Raw genomic sequence first — 18,597 nt, forward strand, 5'->3', positions numbered from 1 at the left:
TTTTATTATTTTTTTTTTTAATTTTAAAAAATATTTTATTATTATTTTTATTAGTGGTATATGTGTCCATTTGTGGCCATAGAATTTCTAAAATGAAATCCTAGCCATGAACTGGATATTCTCCAGTCCATAAAGGACTAGAGAGGATCCTGTTCCAGTTTAGAGGTATAAACATTTAAAGACACATTAAATTCTTAACGTCATTAATAGCAATTTATTAACTTAGACTAAATTTAGTGTGCCTTTTAAATATTTATAGGAGTAATGCTAGGTACCATCTTTTTATTTTTCTAAAATCCTCTTAAAGCTAATGTAGCTTTCAAAATCACCATTGGATCAAAATTCAAGTATGATTCATCTAAAATTTAATGTTAATTTTAAAAGCCACATCAGCTTTATGAAGATTTTAGAAAAACTATTATTTGAATAGTATACTCTTTTGAAAGCATAGTTAGTTGGTAGGCTATCTTATAATTTGCCTAAGATCTTCTCAAATCTAGTTTAATGTGGAGGATTGGTGATGGAATTAATTAAGGGTAAAATTGTTCAAAAAAATATAAAATGATAATTTTGCCCTTATATGAATAAGGATTGGTTCCTCTCCAGTCAATATGAACTGAAGAGGATCCCAGTCCATTTAACTCCTGTCAATTTTGGCAATTAATGTGAAAACCCATATGAGAGTTATTTGTCCGAATAGATAGTCGAACTGTCCAAATGTTTAAACAAGTGAGTTTTATATAAGCACTCAACTCTCTCTCACATTAATTATCCAAATTTTTAACAATTCCATACAACCAATGGTCCCAAGTTTCGAGAGGATGAAAGGGATCTAATAGAAGTACAATGGGAAAGCCTCTAGGGCAGTGATTGGACCTAAAGCCCAACGTAATTGGATGGGCTATGGTGCCCAAGGCAAAGAGAGTTAGCTCAAAGGCAGAGACGTAGAGAGACAAGACAACAAACTCAAGGGGCTCAAGATGAGAATGGGCCAGGGCTCATGGCAGCAAAGGTGGACTTTAAGGCATTGGATTTTGGCTCAAGATGAGTAATGCTTTCAAGAAACAGACAGTACGATGTGATGAAAATACGACCGTGGGATGCTAATACCACACTATGCCCGTAAGGAATGTAAACCTTGTGATAATCATCATATTTTGATATTTTATTACATCATTTTTATTTTTATTTTTTATTTTTTCTAATTGATAAAGGGAAAAAAGTTACAAGGGTTGATCTTTTTCACTCTTAATCTAAATGAAAGATCCTGTGAAAATACTTATATTGATTACAATAAGGAAAGAATACACTATCACTTATTATATATATATATATATATATAGGGAGCGGCTCCCCTCCAATTAGGGAGCCTCCATATCCTCTCATCTAAATGGGAGGAAGCCACTGATGAGTACTGGTATATCAACCCAATGAGATAAAAATGTAGTATTTAGAATTAATCTTTCATAGAATCATTTTAGAGTAATGGGAGTATCTTGATGTACGGAAGAAGAGAAAAGGCAAGGGAGCCTTAGTTGAAATTGTGTCAAATTAGTAGTAAAGTGTGATATATAATAATACTCTTTTAAATCTCACTCTCATCTTATAAGTTGATGTAACAGTACTCATTAAAAACCCTTATTAAAATATTGAAGGAACGATAAACACTACTGCATTAGTCCAATAAAATAAAAGTAGGATAAAAGTGTTATATTTAACATCTAGTGTGAACTCTAAAGCTAATTATCATCTTTGATGCGCCTCACTGGCCAGGACCCTGCAGATGCCTACAAATCCCACAAAGATTTTTAGAACTTCCTCGAAACCACTATAAGTTTACTATTACTCTCTTTTAATTCAGTTTTTGTCCCCCAAATAACTTTTTCACGTCTTAAAGGACAGATTGAAGTTTCCTTTAAGTCGAATCCTTTCTCATGATCCTTTTTCACACTACACACGTTTGCTCAGACCACACGAGGTCCTCCACAATCTACAGCAAAACTAGGTTGCAATGGAGTTCATAAGGTCGTCGCGGTCACTTAGGGTTATATATATAATTATATTCATTTGGCAAGTTACGTCCAACTTACTTGGAAGCTTATGTGTGTGTATATATATATATATTAATTTTGGAGGTCAACCTGATCAGCCCATTGCATGGGATGGAAAAACACTCCACCGCCACCTCAGTGAAGGCTTAACAATTTAAACTTTATTCCCACTTCCAATCACTATCATCAGCATGACGTGTATAGCAGCTTGCTAGATGCCCATATAAATATGCAGTTCCAAGAATACAAAACAAAAAAATATTATCGTTTTGTTTTACAACGTTTTCATTTTATTTTATATTTTTGTAAGCTTTTTTCCTTATAATATAAAAATAAAATCATTAACAAACAATTTTAAACTCAAAATATTTAATATTATCTTTACTTTTATATCACATGAGAATATTTTAAATAAAAAGATACTCCAAAAAAAATTTATCTAACAAATTTTAATGGTATGTTTGTTAATATGTTTTGAGGGTTGTATTTTGTTTTGATTTTTTTGATTTTTTTTTTTTTAAATGGCTTTTATGAGTGTCTTGTAATTTTGATTGCTTGATTATGTTTATGTTTTTGTTTCGAGAACAGAAAATAACAATTTTAACAAATATAGATCTTATCAAATTAAGGTACATTTGGGATTGTGATTTTACAACAATAATCCGCATTTTTAAAAGATATCACAAAACGTAAAGCATTTGACATTGTAATTTAAAATGGAAGAAATATATATGCTATTTCTATAAGCAGTTTATGGGGTGTTTATTTGAAAAAGAGCGAATTTAAACCAAAATCACGATTTCGAATAACAAATATTTGAGAAAAATAACATAAAATAAAAAACTTTTTAACATGTTTTACCAAACGCTTTTACGATTTTAAAAAGTAGCTATTGAAACCGCAATCTCAAACGGATCTTTAAAAACATTAACAAATAACCCAAAACACAAAATCCACCTTCAAAATGCAAAAACCAATTTCACATTACATTTATAAAAAGGAAAATTATATTTTATCCCTCCCCCCCAAAAAAAGTTTGGGGGGATTTGCAAGTTAACCTCCAAAGTTTCAACTTTGGCAATCCACCCCTCCAAAGCTTCAAATTTTTGTAATTTAATCAATTGTATCAAAAACTTCCCATATTACCCATAATTTTTTATTTTTTATAAAAAATTAAAAAAAAAAAAATTGGGGTGGGTCATTTGGCCATCTGGCTATTTTTGCACTCCCAAATTTGCTTCTTCTTTTTTTATATATAAAAAATAAAAATTATGAGCAATATAGGAATTTTGGAATAATATTGATCGAATTGTAAAAATTTGAAACTTTAGAAAGCGAATTACCAAAATTAAAACTTTAAAATTTAAATTACAAATCACCCCGGAATAAAATGTAATTTTCCAACACACGCAAAACACACGAACAACGTACCGTAACAACTGTGAGCCAAAAAGTTAAAAGGTTCCAATTTCTATGCATAAAAAAAAAAAAAAAAAATGGTTGGTGTAGAAAAGGAGTACCCCACAGCCACAGCGCCACATATAACTAAGAAAGAAAAGACACCTCTTAACGACGCGGATACGAAGCGGTAAACAAAGAGAATTGTGGCACTAAATTCCGCGTGTACGGATAGGCTTTTTGACAGCAACAAGATTTCGACTAAATTGAGAAAAAGATTTGTTTGTTTGTCTCCACTCCCCATCATGACTGGGTCGTGAGGGCGATGGGAGGGACAAAACGTTTTCCCGGTGCCCATATTTCTGACACCGATTCCTATATATTAATTTTCTATATAATACCAGTTTTCGAACTGATTTAATATTAATAAAATATGTGCAAATCTCATTTCAAGTCACTTTCATCTGCTTGTCAAAATCTTCTATCTTTTCTATGTGTTGGTGTTTGCTTGTTCAGTGTAGCAACTTCTAGTAGGGAGTATGGACTTCTTCAAACTAGTTTGTCCCAAAGAAGAAATCGAATAACGACTTCTTCAAACTTCTAATAACATTTAGCATCGACAAAGACAGGAGTAATAATAATAACAATAATAATAATAATAATAGGAAAAATAATACTACATATTATACTCTCCTATATTCCTGGGCTCATCAGTCCTTGTTAAAAAAAATAAATTAATCAAAAGTTGATGAATACTAACAGATCAATATATGTTAGTTTAATTCATTTCAGCTGGACGCCAGATATTATAACTCTTCAAAGTGCTTATCAGGTTTTTTATTTCCTTTTTTTTATTTATTTTTTTTTCTTAGTTTGTTTGAAACTCTTTCGGCCATACGAAATGAAGGTGCTACTTGTCTAAATAGGAGACATTTCATGGTCAAAGAGCTTCCTGCCTCTAGACTTCTCATTGAATAATCAACATGCGTTAGAGAAAAAAAAAAAAAAAAAAAAGTATAAAATGTATATGTATCTAGAAGAAGGAACAGACTTTTTTAGTGACCTTTAGAAAATTCTCAAAGTTATTGAGCATGTACTATGATAAGAATTCGATTTTCAAAATGAGAATTCTCAATCCTATTAGCATTAATCGCCTTAAGTCCTACCGATGCCGTAATAGAATTGGGTCAAGCTATAATTTAATCGAACTTAAGAGAGCGCATTCAGTTCCAACTATTATCTATGCCCCTCTTGTGCAACTTCTAACGGGCACACACTATCATGGTCACACTCAAGTAAAATAGGCCTTCCTTGCCTGTCTTTTTGAATTGAAAAAAAAAATAAAAAAAAATGATGACATAAGATCCTCAACATTTCATGGTCCATATTATGTTTTATAACATCTAACATTGTTTATGTTGCCTACATTTAATTGTGTTTGTGTTATTTAAGACATTTCAAAAAAGTTCTGAAGTTCTCATAGGATATTTAGCTAGTATTTAGACATCGTGGCTGTTGGACGAGTTCAAATAAATCAACATGATAAACAAATTTACAAGAAAAAAGTATGTTTGAAGTACTATAATTTTTACTACAACTCCTTATAAATTCACATGACAATTCACATTGTATGAAAATGAGAGCTACATGAACTGTTACATGGCGGCTTTTATTTTAATAGCTAACGTATCAAGTGCCACATAAACTGTCATATTAATTTGATTCTAAGTGTGATAAGTGTCAAGTAAATTACTACATCAATATGTAAGATAATTGTAGTATAAGCTATTGTACCCATAGCAATACTCAATTTGTAAAGATGATATGTTAGCTAGGTCCTTACATAATCAAGGAGATTTTGTTTTTTTTTTTAAAAAAAAAAATAAAGATCTTATTTTACATATTCTACGATAATGGCTTTGAATTCCATAATACTCGTGTATTTGTGGAATTCACCTCAAGCTCCTCAACTGATGTCCATACTTGAAACTCCAGGTTTTGAATCTAAGCTTCCCAGCACCTTTGCTATACATTCAACCTACAAAAAAAAAAAAAAAAACCTACTAATCATTGGTATTTTTTTTGATAAATAATTTATTTATTTTAACAAAATTATGTACAAAATATAAGAATGCCTTTGAGGTTGAGCTTTCTAGCTTTCAATGGCTCAACCATTGAAGGCGTGTGCGGTGAGAATTAGAAAGAAAAAAATAATATTTTTTTTAGAAAAAAAAGGGCGTATGCGGTGGCAATGAACCCATCACCCATGCGGTAGCGGCGCTAAGTGCTTGAAAGTCCGACTCTTTTAGCGGACCACTCTACGGTTTTGCTTAGGGCTGGGTATCGGTCGGTTAAGACCAGTTAATGGACTTATCGGTCAGTTAACCGATAAGTTATCGGTTAACCAAATCTTAACCGATTACCGACCGATAAGAAGTCTTAACCGAAAATTATCGGTCAAATCGGTAATCGGTTAATCGGTCGGTTAAACCGGTTTGGGCTTTTGTGGGCTTTTTTACTGATTGCTCATTGGGCCAAAAATTAATTTGAGAATTGCTAGATTGAGTTTTGTGGGCTTTTTATTAGGCTTTTTTTTTTTTTTTTTTAGTTTATATTAATATAATAAACTCTTTCTCTTACTGGGAGCATCATCTGAGATTGCTCCATGAGCAGAAATGCAAAATCGTTTCTACTGTTCTAGCTTCTGGAAGCCCATTTCGTTCCAATGAACAAAATATGTCAACCAAAAAATCAAGCTTTATCTGATTCAAAATAGCAAAATTGAAATTCTTCATTGGAAGGAAATTCGACGTCGTTTTGGTTTTAACTTTTAATAATAAATATAAAATTTTAAAAAATTAAAAATTAAAATAACTTATCGGTCATATCGGTTAACCGATAAAAAAATTTTAACCGACCGATTACCGACCGATAAGCTTATCGGTATAAAATTTTTAACCGATTACCGACCGATAACTATCGGTTACGATTAATATCGGTTCGGTTAAAGTCGGTAATCGGTAATCGGTTAATCTGCCCACCCCTAGTTTTCGAAATTTAATATGGTTTTTGAAATTTGGAAATATATATGATTGATACATGCAGGATTTGAAGTGATAGACAAGGGATGCTGTGGGGTGGGGAAGAACAACGGGCAAATTACTTGCCTTCCTCTTCAGCAGCCATGCGAGGATCGAAGAAAGTATTTGTTCTGGGATGCTTTTCATCCCACGGAGGCGGCCAATATCTTGTTTGCCAGGAGTTCATTCAGTTCGCAAACACAGTCGTATACGTATCCAATTAATATACAACAATTGGCAATGCTCTAGAACATTTGAATTTCATCTTCATTACTATGCTCATTTAATCTGTATTATTAATTAGTGCTGGTGGATTCTTTATGCTTTTTCATTTTCTGCTTTCCTTTTGTAGTATGAAATAAAGTCAAGTAATTAAAACCTTGCTGGCTCTCATTAATGGAGTATTGTTCAATGAGTACCATTTATTTCAAAAGTTTAAATTGAAGTATGTAAATTTAATCAATACTTTAACACTTCACATCGCGCACACCTTATGCCCTATTTGTGGACTCGAAGATGAGACGGTAGTGCATATCCTATGGACTTGCCATCATCGAATGATGTGTGGGGAGGTGGGCCGATGAAATTGCAAAAATGTGGTGGCGTGGGGAGCAGTTTCCCATAAATGTTTGAGTCAATTAGGGACAAATGTGACACAAGGGAAATTGAACTGTTCATTGTCATGGCAAAGAAAATCTGGTTGAGGAGGAATTCAGTAATACATGAAAATATATTTCTTCATCCGACCAGATTAGTAAAGGAAGCTTAGACTTTGTTGGAAGAATTTCAAAGAGTGAATAACAAGATCCAATGTGAGGAAACTAATGACAGTGAACTAGCAGCCGTAGTATGGAAACCCCCACCAAGCAACATAATCAAGATAATTAAATTGGGATGCCGAACTGAATCTGAAGGAAGGACATGTGGGGTTGGGCATTATAGCTCTGAGATTCAACTGATAACTTTATTGCTGCGTGAAGTTTGTCTCTTGCTATTCAAACTGAACCAACTTTGGCTGAAGCTTTAGCAGCGGTGTATGCTATTATGTTCTGCAAGGAATTGGGTTTTGATAATATCATCTTTGAGGGTAACTCCATGCAAGTTATCAAGGTGAGGAAACTAATGACAATGAACTAGCAGCCGTAGTATGGAAACCCCCACCAAGCAACATAATCAAGATAAATTGGGATGCCGAACTGAATCTGAAGGAAGGACATGTGGGGTTGGGCATTATAGCTCGAGATTCAACTGATAACTTTATTGCTGTGTGAAGTTTGTCTCTTGCTATTCAAACTGAACCAACTTCGGCTGAAGCTTTAGTAGCGGTGTATGCTATTTTGTTCTGCAATGAATTGGGTTTTGATAATATCATCTTTGAGGGTAACTCCATGCAAGTTATCAAGGCTATTGCTTTAGAGGGGCCATGTCTTAGTAGTTATGGTCAATTTATCGAATGTATCCAAAGAGAGCTACGTGGTTTGAAAAACACCAGTTTTATGCATGTAATGAGGGACACCAATAATGCTGCGCATAAGCTAGCAAAATTGGCTACCACCCATGTTACTATGTCTACTTGGTTGGAGGATGTCCCACCAAGTGTAGGTAATATTGTACAGAGGGAGCATTCCTTCCTGCTTGTGTGATCTTTTAACGGATCTTTTGAGATAATGAATATTCATAATATTCCTTAAAATAAAATAAAATAAATATAAATGGAATCGAGGTGAATGATGGAGACATGATTTAAACTTAGGACATTTGTCTCTATTATAATATTAAATCACTATTTTTCTCAAAAGCATAAGCTGATAAATATTAGGTAAATTGAATCATTTAATCAAATACTTAAATAGTCTCCATCACTTGTAGATTCAAACTCCCTTTAAATAGATAAGGTTCAGCACGTAAAATATTTAATTGAAATGAGAGGGTTTGAACTTAATATTTTTACTTTGATATAATGTTAAATCAACACTTATTTCAATTTTTTTCAAAAAAATCAACACTTATTTCAAAAGCTTAAACTGATAGATCTAATTGAATTTAACCGTGATGACCTTGTTGTCTATAAATTTCAGAGTCATAGATGTTGATTTCGTGCCTAGATAATGATAATTGGGCTTGTTTACTATATACTTTTTATGTCAAATTGCAACTGAAAAAACAAAAAACACATGATTCTAAAAGCATTACTAAACGAGTAAAAAAATTCTTGAATGTACATCCCAAACATTTTGTGTTCAACGTACATCCTGGCATTAAGTGAGTTATATATTAGACCATATATGTGGGCCTAATTAATAATATATGTGGAATTTGAGTTGATTAAATCAGTACGTAACAGTAATTAACAACTTTTTCCACGTATTAATTCCCTAAATTGACTAGCTAGGTTCATCTAATTAACCAAAACAAAATGATTATGATGTGGCTAAAGTACAGCAAATAATACTGTAAAATCCAAATCAAAGTAGCTGGAATTTCATAGCAGTAATTAAGCCCACACATACACTGTTCTTTGATTTGTTTTAAACGTACATATATATAGTTCTACTACACACAGCGCTAAAATGGACCGACGAAAATGGGAAACTATATAGACGCATTTATGATTAAGAATTGCATACATGATCTAGTAGTAGTTGCAATCTTTTCAAACGCACGCTAATTAATCTCAATAGCTAGATTTGCAAGCTGCTCTATATTCATCGGAGAAATAAAGCTCTGGTCTCCACTAAATGCCTTCCTCGCCATTATGATGTTCACTTTTTCTGTCGGGTGGAAAGCGTCCCAGAAAATATACTCGTCTCGGTTCGAGCATGGCGTCTGGAACGGAAGACACGTTATCTGCCCTCTGTTTCTCCCGATCCCACAGCATCCTCGGTTCACAACAGTAAATCCTACGACAAAAACAAAAAAAAAAATCATATTTGATAATCATGCATGGTGGGTTAATTAGAACAAAATGAAGATATAATTAATATATACCGTAAGATCTAGCGTTGGTGGCGATGTCGGAAAACATATGGGCAACGTCAACGTAAGTGAATGTGGAAGCAGGAAGATTGGCGCTGAGGTTGCTTATCATTGTCTTCACATTTGCGTTGAAAGGTTGAACGAGAAGGTTGACTTCTTCTGAGCAACTTCCTGTTGGGCTTTGGGCCAAGATGCTAGGAATGCAGCCCATTTGCCCAACCCCCGAAATGACAAATTTCCGAGCTCCAAGACTGTAAAGTCTCTGCATATTTCCAATTATCAGTCGAGATTCTATTGGGCCTTCACGGCCCAATTAAGTTTGGGATAATGAAGTACTGGAAAATCTTACGGTGAGTTGCAGGGTGTAGCGTTGGACCAAGAGGGCAGCAAATTGCTGACCGTTGTATTGATTCCGGGTCGGGTAATTGGGCATGAGGTAATTGTTTAGGTAGTCATTGCTACCCATCCCAACGAAAAATATGCACCGTCGGATCGCCCGGGCCACATCATCAGCGCCAAGAGTGTTCGTTAGCTGATCCAGTGTGCTCTGGAAGTTTCTGATCTGCTGATCGAACGGTATGCGACCCACCTGATCATGAAAAAACGCACGAAGGGTCATTTTTGTCACTTCGATTTACGAATCATTTTTCATTTTTGCATGTTGGTATTTCTTATTTATGAGGACAAAAGGGTCATTAATTAAATGACTGTCATGCACAGAATATTGCTTGGTTTTTTAATTCAGATCCCCTTAAATTCTTAGAGGAATTTCAGTTTATGAAATTTTAGATCTAAGCCATTCATTTTTATCTAAAAATCATTATCTTGCCACGTGTCTCACTATTAATAAAATAATAATAAAATAATGATGATTATTAATATCATTAAAATTTATTATTATTTTATTAGTAGTGGAATACGTGACAGGATAATGACTCTTGTCTTGAATGAAAATTGATGGCCTGAATCCGAAATTTTAAAAATTAGAATTCTCCTAAGAATTCCAGGAGATCCAGATCCGGTTTTCCAACAGTGAAATGCATTTAATTTACCATTTTGTAGGTTAAAACAAATCGTGTTTTCTAAAAATGAAGGTTTAAAAACATATATATATATATATATATATATATATATATATGGTGGTGCATGCACTAGTGGAGAAGGAAAAAGATGGTGGCATACAAAGTTTCTGCCGGTGATATCGAGGATTCCGGCGGCTGCGGAGGCATAGTTGACTCCGTGAAGCAGTTGTTCACCTGAAGCTTCAGAGTATGCAGGAAGCAAAGGAAGTCCAAGTAATTCAGCTGTAGATATGAACCATATATACACCAATTAATATAGGTTATCAATATATATATATACTAGGAAATCAAAGGAACAAAAATGTACGTAGATGTAGTGATGAAATAAAAGAAAATATAGTTAATTCCTAGCAATCACATAGAAGATCTAGCATGTTCATATTAATATTCTTTGTTATTTGAGAAATAGAGGTTTTGTCTGTAAAAAAAAAAAACGCAATTTTTAAGCTTTTTTTTTAAGAGTAAAAAAGTATTTTAAAATTTTTTTACCATCCCACATTTTTTACCTAATTTTTTTTAAATATTAAAAACACATTTTAATTAAGGAAAATGTTAATGTCACAACATAAATCCAACTTATGGCCAACTTTTCTCCTACGTGTCATTTAAAAAAAAATTTTGATAGAGAAGATTTTGGGATTTTGAAAATTTGGGAAAAAAGACAATTTATTTGGTTTAAAATTTAAATTTTTTTTACATGTAGGAGAGAAGTTGGCCATGAGTTGAGTTTGTGTTGTGTTCGTATTAAACCTCTTTAATTAATTAGCTCCTAAACTAAGGTTCTACTGTGAGAGAGGGAGAGAGATATCCAACTCTATTTTTTTTTTTTTTTTTTTTTGTTAAAAAAAAAAAAATACAGAAAACTATGAAGGACAAAAATTGAATATAACAAAAAATGTAAAGCATTGAGATCATAGCTCTCTCTCTCTCTGATCTCTCTCTCTGAGGTTCTGCATGTGCTAGCTCTAATGCTACTCCATGTTAACAAAAATACGTACCCATTATACCAATTTGATTACTCTAAACTTGGGTTTATATATTCCAAGACCTTGAAATCGACCCAGAAAAAAAGAAGAAGCAAAATTAGTGATGATGAGTAAACAAACCAATTTCATCAACCATGGTGTAGCCGTTGGAGAAACGGCCGGTAGGGCCAGCGTTGAAGTCAATGCCGTAAGGAAAATAGTTGGCCTTGGCAAAGGAAGGAAGGTCGTTGTTATTGCCATTGTCAATCAGAGAGTCTCCGAACACGAACATGGCGGGCACCATCTCTCTTGCCGGACTCCCACCGCCGCCACCACCTTGCTCTTGCCCTGAACCAAAACTCACCACCATCAAAAACACAACCAACAACGTCGCTAACCTGCAACAACAACCCATCATCAGTGGATGTTTTTCTTTCTGTGTCTTTGTGTTTTTTGAGAGCTGAGAAAGAGTTTTTCTTGTAAACCTCTGTGAAAGGCTGTGGGGGGGTTTAATAACCCTGTGTAAGGGCGGTAGTTGACAAGTAATAAATGAATTCATCTGTTCTCTCCATTGCACTAATTACATACGTGCAGGGATCTCCACTTTCTTTACTTCTTCTTCGTCTTTTCTTTTGCCTTATACTCCTTTTCACTCTTTTTTTTTAAAAAAAAATTCAAGAAGTCCTTGAGATAATGAGTTATTACAAGAGTCCATAGATATTAAATATTTGATACCTTTTCTTCTTATTTGGTACCCAATATTTTAAATTCCTTTCAGGCACTTTTGCCTCTTCTAATTACTACAAGGCCATGCAATAGGGCAATTAAATGTCTTTCTCACCTTTTGCTACTATAATAATAAACATTAATTGTAGCTTAAGACCAACCAAATTTTTTATTAATTACCAACTCAAATTGCTATGATATACCAATTGTTTATTTATTTATTTTTTTTTTGGGGGGTGGGAGAGAAAGTTACCAATGCTGCCGATATCATGAGTAGAGATATTGCAGTAAATGAGTGAACACATGTATTAAATATACTTGGTCGAGAGAGTTCAATGACAAACCTAATGTCATAAAGGAGTTTTGTTCAACTTTTGCACTATACATAAAAGCTCTACTTTTATCATTTCAAAGGAAACCGGCCTGAAACTGAAAGAAGGTTTGCACAAAAATATTAAATTATTAAAATTGTCAGTGTACAATTGGATGCAATAGCCAGTAGTGGTCGGTTGCTTTAGTTTTCAGTATATTAATTTCCTAGAATTCTTCTCACTTGTAAGAAAATGCCATGTTTTATGAGAAGCATCCATCATTTTTCAATGCAGAAGTTGATGTAAGACATAGATATATAGTTTTTGAGTTCAAGAAAACTAAGAGAAATTCGAAAGAAGAAAAAAAAAAATTGAAGTTTTTTTTTTTTTTATCTGCCTTGGAATTCTAAAGAAGTGTTGGGTAAAAGAGAGTCAACACGGCAAAACTTAATGAAGAATAGTTGAGGAAATTAAGTGTAGTGAGGGGGATGGCCAATAGCCATAGACACAAATCAGAATGGTGTTTAAGCCCAAGACGAAAGTTGAAAGTGGAGGGAAACTTATTGGTTTCTTCAGGACTCTATTGACACATGGGGCATTATATCTCATTAATTTCTTTCATGCAGTTGGAGTGTTGGACCTCCACCTCCTATTTGCCAGATTTGTTTTTCCCAAGAAAATTAGGCTACCTTTTATCAGTTTTGTGGACAGGTTTTGACCCTATTTAATGGACATATTCCATGGGTTCTGCCTCAGGAAGTCTCGATGCACAAGGGCAGTTACTTAGTGATCCATAGGTGTCAACATGTATGACATGTGTAGGCAAAGGGCATTTAGCATTGATCATACTTTGGCTCTTTTACTCCGCCAAGTAAAATATCAAACAATAAATCTAAGTTGCCTTTTCTTTTCTTTTCTTTTTTTTTTTTTAAAAAAAAAATTCTTAATTTTTATTTCCGACGCAAGGACGGAGGAGGGGGGATTGCGTCGGAAGGGGGATCGGTATCTCCCCAATTCCTAAGGAAAAAAGAAAAATTCAGCCTACTCACCCCTAGCAACTAGGGCTGTAAACGAGCCGAGCTTGGGCGAGCTTTGGCTGTCCAGGCTCGGCTCGTTTATTTTGGAGTCAGGCTCGAGCTCGAGCTCGACTCGAGCCCGACTATGCTGCTCGAGCTCGGCTCGACATGCTATGTACCCTGCTCGAGCTCGAGCTCGACTTTGTTTTTTTTTTTTTTTGTAATTTAGATGTATTAGATTATAAAAATCATCCAAAATAATTTGCACCTTAAAATACTAAAGAATATTAAACAAACATATCAGATTAATGTCAACCTTACAATTAAAACTAACAAAATCAACTAAAATGCTAAAGAACATTAAACAAATATAATAGATTAATCCCAACATCACAATCATCCATACAAAATCAACTAAAATGATAAAGAACATTAAACAAACATAAGACAGACGCAATCCAATGCATAGGTAGCGCAAATTCCTCTTCAACCCAAAAGCCAGGATGAAGTTCATGTCCACAACTCGAAGGTTTGGACTAAAATTCACATCTACGACCTAAAAGATCTGGATCAAAGTTCAGTACTTCAGTTCACATCCAAGTAGGCAGATCGAGTGACCAAGCCTTATTACAAAACAGAAGCAAGAAAACTGAAATACTCAAACTCTAAGTAATAAATTCATATGATCTAATGGTCGTATACTCATACTTAAATTTTATGATCATATTATCTCACAATTAATATTAATATTATCTTAGATCTAAGATCATGTGATACATTATATATGTTTTATAAGAATAAAGTATATAATTATAATGTATTGATTAAATAACACAATAACTTATGCAGATATACCATATGATTATATAATGATTAATGATTATGTGATATATACGATTCCAATTTTCAAAGTATAAACTATCTAATTATAATATTTGTATTAAATGACACAATAACTTGTGCGGTTGTACTATATGATTATATCATATGATAAAATGATTAATGACAATATCATATATATATATATATATATATATATATTTCTTATATGTTTTTATATTAATATATACATATATTATATATATAATATATATACACACATATACATAAATAACAAAAAAAAAAAACAAAGGTATATAATATATTTGTTATTATTGAGTAAATGAGTAATGTTGATTATATATTGTTATTTGTTACTTAATAAAAAATATACGAGCCGACCTTAATAAGCGAGGCGAGCCTTATACGAGCCGAGTTCACGAGCTGCTCACGAGTTAGCCGAGTCGAGCCGAGCTTGTTTCGTTTAATATTCGAGCTAGGATTTGTGTTCACGAAGTGCTTCATATAATATTCGAGTCGAGCACGAGTCGATCTTATGCGAGCCGAGCCCGAGCTTGCTCACGAGACGCTTCGCTCACTTAACAGCCCTACTAGCAACAAAATTTGTTAGCCCTTGCCCCTACCCAAAATAGTTTATGCCTTTGTCGCTATTCCGATGGGTTTGAAAATTTGAAAATGGGAGCATATGGAGGTCATAAATTCGACGGTCGGCATTTATGGGTAACTGTTGCATACCATAGGGTTCCTTTATTGAGGTACTTGATAATTATTACATATTTATCCATACGGTTTCTAATAAAAATCACAATATCCCATGGAATAAGATCATAAATCAGATTATGCTAATAAATTGAAAATTTTAATGCACCCAAACTGAACAAAAAGTGAGACTAGCAGCTTAATATTAGGTTTAATATTCAGTAATTCCTCATCCTTTTGTGTTGACCTTCATTTGTTTATCTAGTGTTGATTTTTTTTATATATATAATTAGACTACTCTTAACAATAGTGATAGTATAATTTGACACGATCGCCATAAATAAAGGAATTTATTTGATTCTTGTGTCTAAAGGATCACCCACTAAACTACTCTGTCAATATCTAAGCTTTCCCGCAGTTACAGTTGCCAAATACAGATGACTCTTGGTCTTTTGCAGTCAGCATCAAATGGAAAATCGCAAAAAATTAATATACATATGTATGTATATATCAGACAGGAGGAAATCAAAGTTAATTTACAATTAGAGTACACTAGTAAAACCAAGATAGGGAGAGATTCAAGGCTTCCATAATTTCATAGTGCAGTCTTCACCATACGTTGCCACAAGATTCCTGTGTGGGTGATGAGTGACGCCAATTACATCTTTTTCATGGACCTGCAAGTGCCCCCACAGATAACGAAAATACATATTCATATACAAATGGATGAATATAGAACCCCAAAGGCATTTATGATTTATGCACCCAATGAAGAGCAACCTAATGCCCTAGCAGAAGCATACCTTCATTAGATGCTCTAGTTTACCAGATTGATAGCTGAAGCAGTACATATTCCTGCATACAATTCACAGATTTACATGGCTGATAATAAATAAATTCATAAGCAAATAAGAACAAGCATAATTAGCATCATAGATATACTATACAACATATGTTTCAACTTGGACTTCTACAGATACTCTCATATTACACATGGTAAATAAGATCAAACTTCTAAATGAGTCCATGGCAAAAGAGAGTGTAGAAAGTTTACCTGTCTTCACCAATACAGTAAATCCATTCCCCTTTTGGTGACAAACAGGCTGCAACAAAGTCTCCACCTTCTCTTTTACCAGATGAGAAGCTCTTCACAACCTACACCAAAATCATGCAGAAGAATCATAACCAACTAGATGCATTGCCACATGCCATGTGCACACTTCCTAGTTCCTACCACACCTAGTTTCTTTATTTCTTCCACAAATGGTCATTTTCCACTTTATGGAATTCGGTGGGGAACAGATACTTACCAGTTTGTAAGAACCTGGTGGAGAAGGGTTCTGTGGATGTTTGCCTTAATTTGAATTAATAAAAATGGGCTCGTAATATTTAAATTGCACACAATAATATCCTTTTTAGGTATTGATTAATTAAATTGATCAAAATTTCCTGTTCCATAGAAAATTTGAGTTTGCATTCTATAGTACGTCTTGGATCTCTTACAGTTTTGACTTGGTACTGAACATAAACAGGAGAAAAAAAATAATCCATATATCTGTCATTTAAGCAACCCATATCTGCACTGCAATCCATATATCAACACTATGCACTGCAATCCATATATCAACACTATCTTCCTCAACTCACCTTATTCGACGCTAACCAATGAAAAAAAAAAAAAAAAAGAATCTAAAGAGTTTTTCCCTTCAAGTGATAAATAATGGGGGAGTTGATATGTGAAAATGGTTGTACCCTCTAATAAGTCTATGAGAAAAGTTTCATTTTAACCTTTTGGGTGGCATAAAGAAAATCTAAGGACAAAGCACATTTACAGCACAGATGCAGTATGTCATACTTGTCAGGTATATCACTTTGATATTCTGCACTTTGGGACTCGAGATGGTCACTAGAATACAAATGATTCATAATGACTGAGAAAGCTTCAGCTATAAGTTGATTCCAAGTCAGGAAATTATGCAACAACTCGTATTTCTTTTACACATCCGAGTTATTTACAATCTTTACTATGCTGGTCCACATACAATGTGATAACTGATAGGCATAGTTACGACTCGTTGTAATTTCTAGAACCAGAAAGCAATGGAAACAAATTTACGCTACATTTTCATTAAGAATAAGTACCTGTCCTTGAAGTGTCATAATGTAGATTGATGATGTCTTATTACAAACAATAATATGATCAGTACTTTTGGGGAAAAGATGAACAGAATTCACAGAAGCATCACCTCCCTAATAGAGAAGAATAAACCAGCAGTTAGTTACAAGAACAGTAAAGCAAAATGAACTTTTAAAGCAGACAATATCATAGAATTGTTATAACACATGAGAAAGACATATTTTGGTACCCGTAAAGGAGGTGGTGGCTTAAATGTTTGCAGACAGTCCGTAGTCTTCACATCCCAGACCTAAACATAACCATGTTTATTTTATGCACTTGGGAGAACAGAAAAGCCTTACCTAGTGGATATCTTCAGCTATAAATATGTAAGCCAAATAACTTACCTTTACTGTGCAATCACTAGATGCAGTAATAACACGACTTCCATCAGCTGTAAAGATTGCATCATTCACATAAGAAGAATGGCCACGGAATTCTTTCAACAACTTCCCAGATTTCAAGCCATGGATTCTGTATCAAAAATAACACAATTACAATTTTATTTTTAATAAGATTAATTATAAGAAAGAAAGGTACAACTTAAGTACACAAATGTATACAAAAGGTCACACTAAACAAGTTATGATCTAAAAATTAGTTCAAAAAATCCTGAAAGGAAAAGAATGGGTAGTGTCTAAAGTAGTCACCAAATCAAAAAGCATTATGAAAGAACAAGTTTTAGTTTTTTCTGTGAGACTAGATAAAGCCGAACCAGATTACAGATTCCCCTACCCACCCTACTGAACAACTTAAGTATTATGAGATGCAAGTTTTAGTTTATTCTTCAAAACTAGATAAGGCTGAACCAGTGTTACTGGATTACTCTGCCTACCCTACTGAACTGAATCTGTACATCCAGGTTTGCGAATAAGTCCCAATTCTTCAACCTTTTAAGTGATTCATTGAAAAACGCTAGTACACAAGAAGTATACAAAGAAAAGCCCCACTATCCTAATGTACGATTTGTGATCATCATTTTTTACAAGTAAGTTTTGGTCATCAATACTGAACAAAGAAGGGATATTTGGCCAAAAATTTATGAAAGAGAATTTATATATCAGAAGATAATGAAGAAAATTTGTAGATAAAAACTTTTCATTGAAGAATTCTTTTGATAATTAATTCAAATTTTATTAAAAGCGGAAGGAACTCCAAAGTACACAGACAATATACAACAGAAAACACCTAACTAGAGCGAGCAAAAGAAACCCAAACAACCCAACACCAAACATAACCCAACCAAAAAAAAAAAAAAAAAACCAAAAAAAAACAAG

At 33.6% G+C, this 18,597-nt stretch overlaps 2 protein-coding genes across 2 annotated transcripts in view; both read right to left on the minus strand.

Annotated features, from left to right (window-relative positions):
- Positions 1-8,988: 8,988 nt before the first annotated feature.
- Positions 8,989-12,051, minus strand: LOC132163697 (GDSL esterase/lipase At1g71691-like). The gene is made up of 5 exons (XM_059574065.1): positions 11,694-12,051; positions 10,688-10,809; positions 9,855-10,094; positions 9,518-9,767; positions 8,989-9,429 (listed from the first exon to the last, which is right to left on the minus strand). The coding sequence occupies exons 1-5, from the start codon at positions 11,968-11,970 to the stop codon at positions 9,194-9,196; spliced, it is 1,125 nt and encodes a 374-aa protein (XP_059430048.1). The 5' UTR covers positions 11,971-12,051; the 3' UTR covers positions 8,989-9,193.
- Positions 12,052-15,722: 3,671 nt separating this feature from the next.
- LOC132162762 (suppressor of mec-8 and unc-52 protein homolog 1-like) overlaps positions 15,723-18,597 on the minus strand; it is a 6,414-nt gene continuing 3,539 nt past the window's right edge. Inside the window, exons 2-7 of the mRNA XM_059572990.1 lie at positions 17,668-17,794; positions 17,511-17,570; positions 17,287-17,394; positions 16,199-16,299; positions 15,948-15,999; positions 15,723-15,821 (exon numbers count right to left, since the gene is read on the minus strand). Coding sequence (XP_059428973.1) covers positions 15,723-15,821; positions 15,948-15,999; positions 16,199-16,299; positions 17,287-17,394; positions 17,511-17,570; positions 17,668-17,794 — 547 coding nt within the window. The remainder of the gene's footprint in view (positions 15,822-15,947; positions 16,000-16,198; positions 16,300-17,286; positions 17,395-17,510; positions 17,571-17,667; positions 17,795-18,597) is intronic.

This window comes from Corylus avellana, chromosome ca10 (assembly GCF_901000735.1).
Source record: "Corylus avellana chromosome ca10, CavTom2PMs-1.0".
In the NCBI taxonomy this organism is placed as follows: domain Eukaryota; kingdom Viridiplantae; phylum Streptophyta; class Magnoliopsida; order Fagales; family Betulaceae; genus Corylus; species Corylus avellana.

Bases quoted from the DNA above. Each gene is read 5' to 3' on its own strand.
- LOC132163697 (XM_059574065.1), bottom strand. From the start codon at position 11,970: ATGATGGGTTGTTGTTGCAGGTTAGCGACGTTGTTGGTTGTGTTTTTG. The intron at 9,768-9,854 runs GTAAGATTTTCC...GGAAATATGCAG, and splicing joins GCTACACCCTGCAACTCACC to AGACTTTACAGTCTTGGAGC. The intron at 9,430-9,517 runs GTATATATTAAT...TTTTTGTCGTAG, and splicing joins CACCAACGCTAGATCTTACG to GATTTACTGTTGTGAACCGA.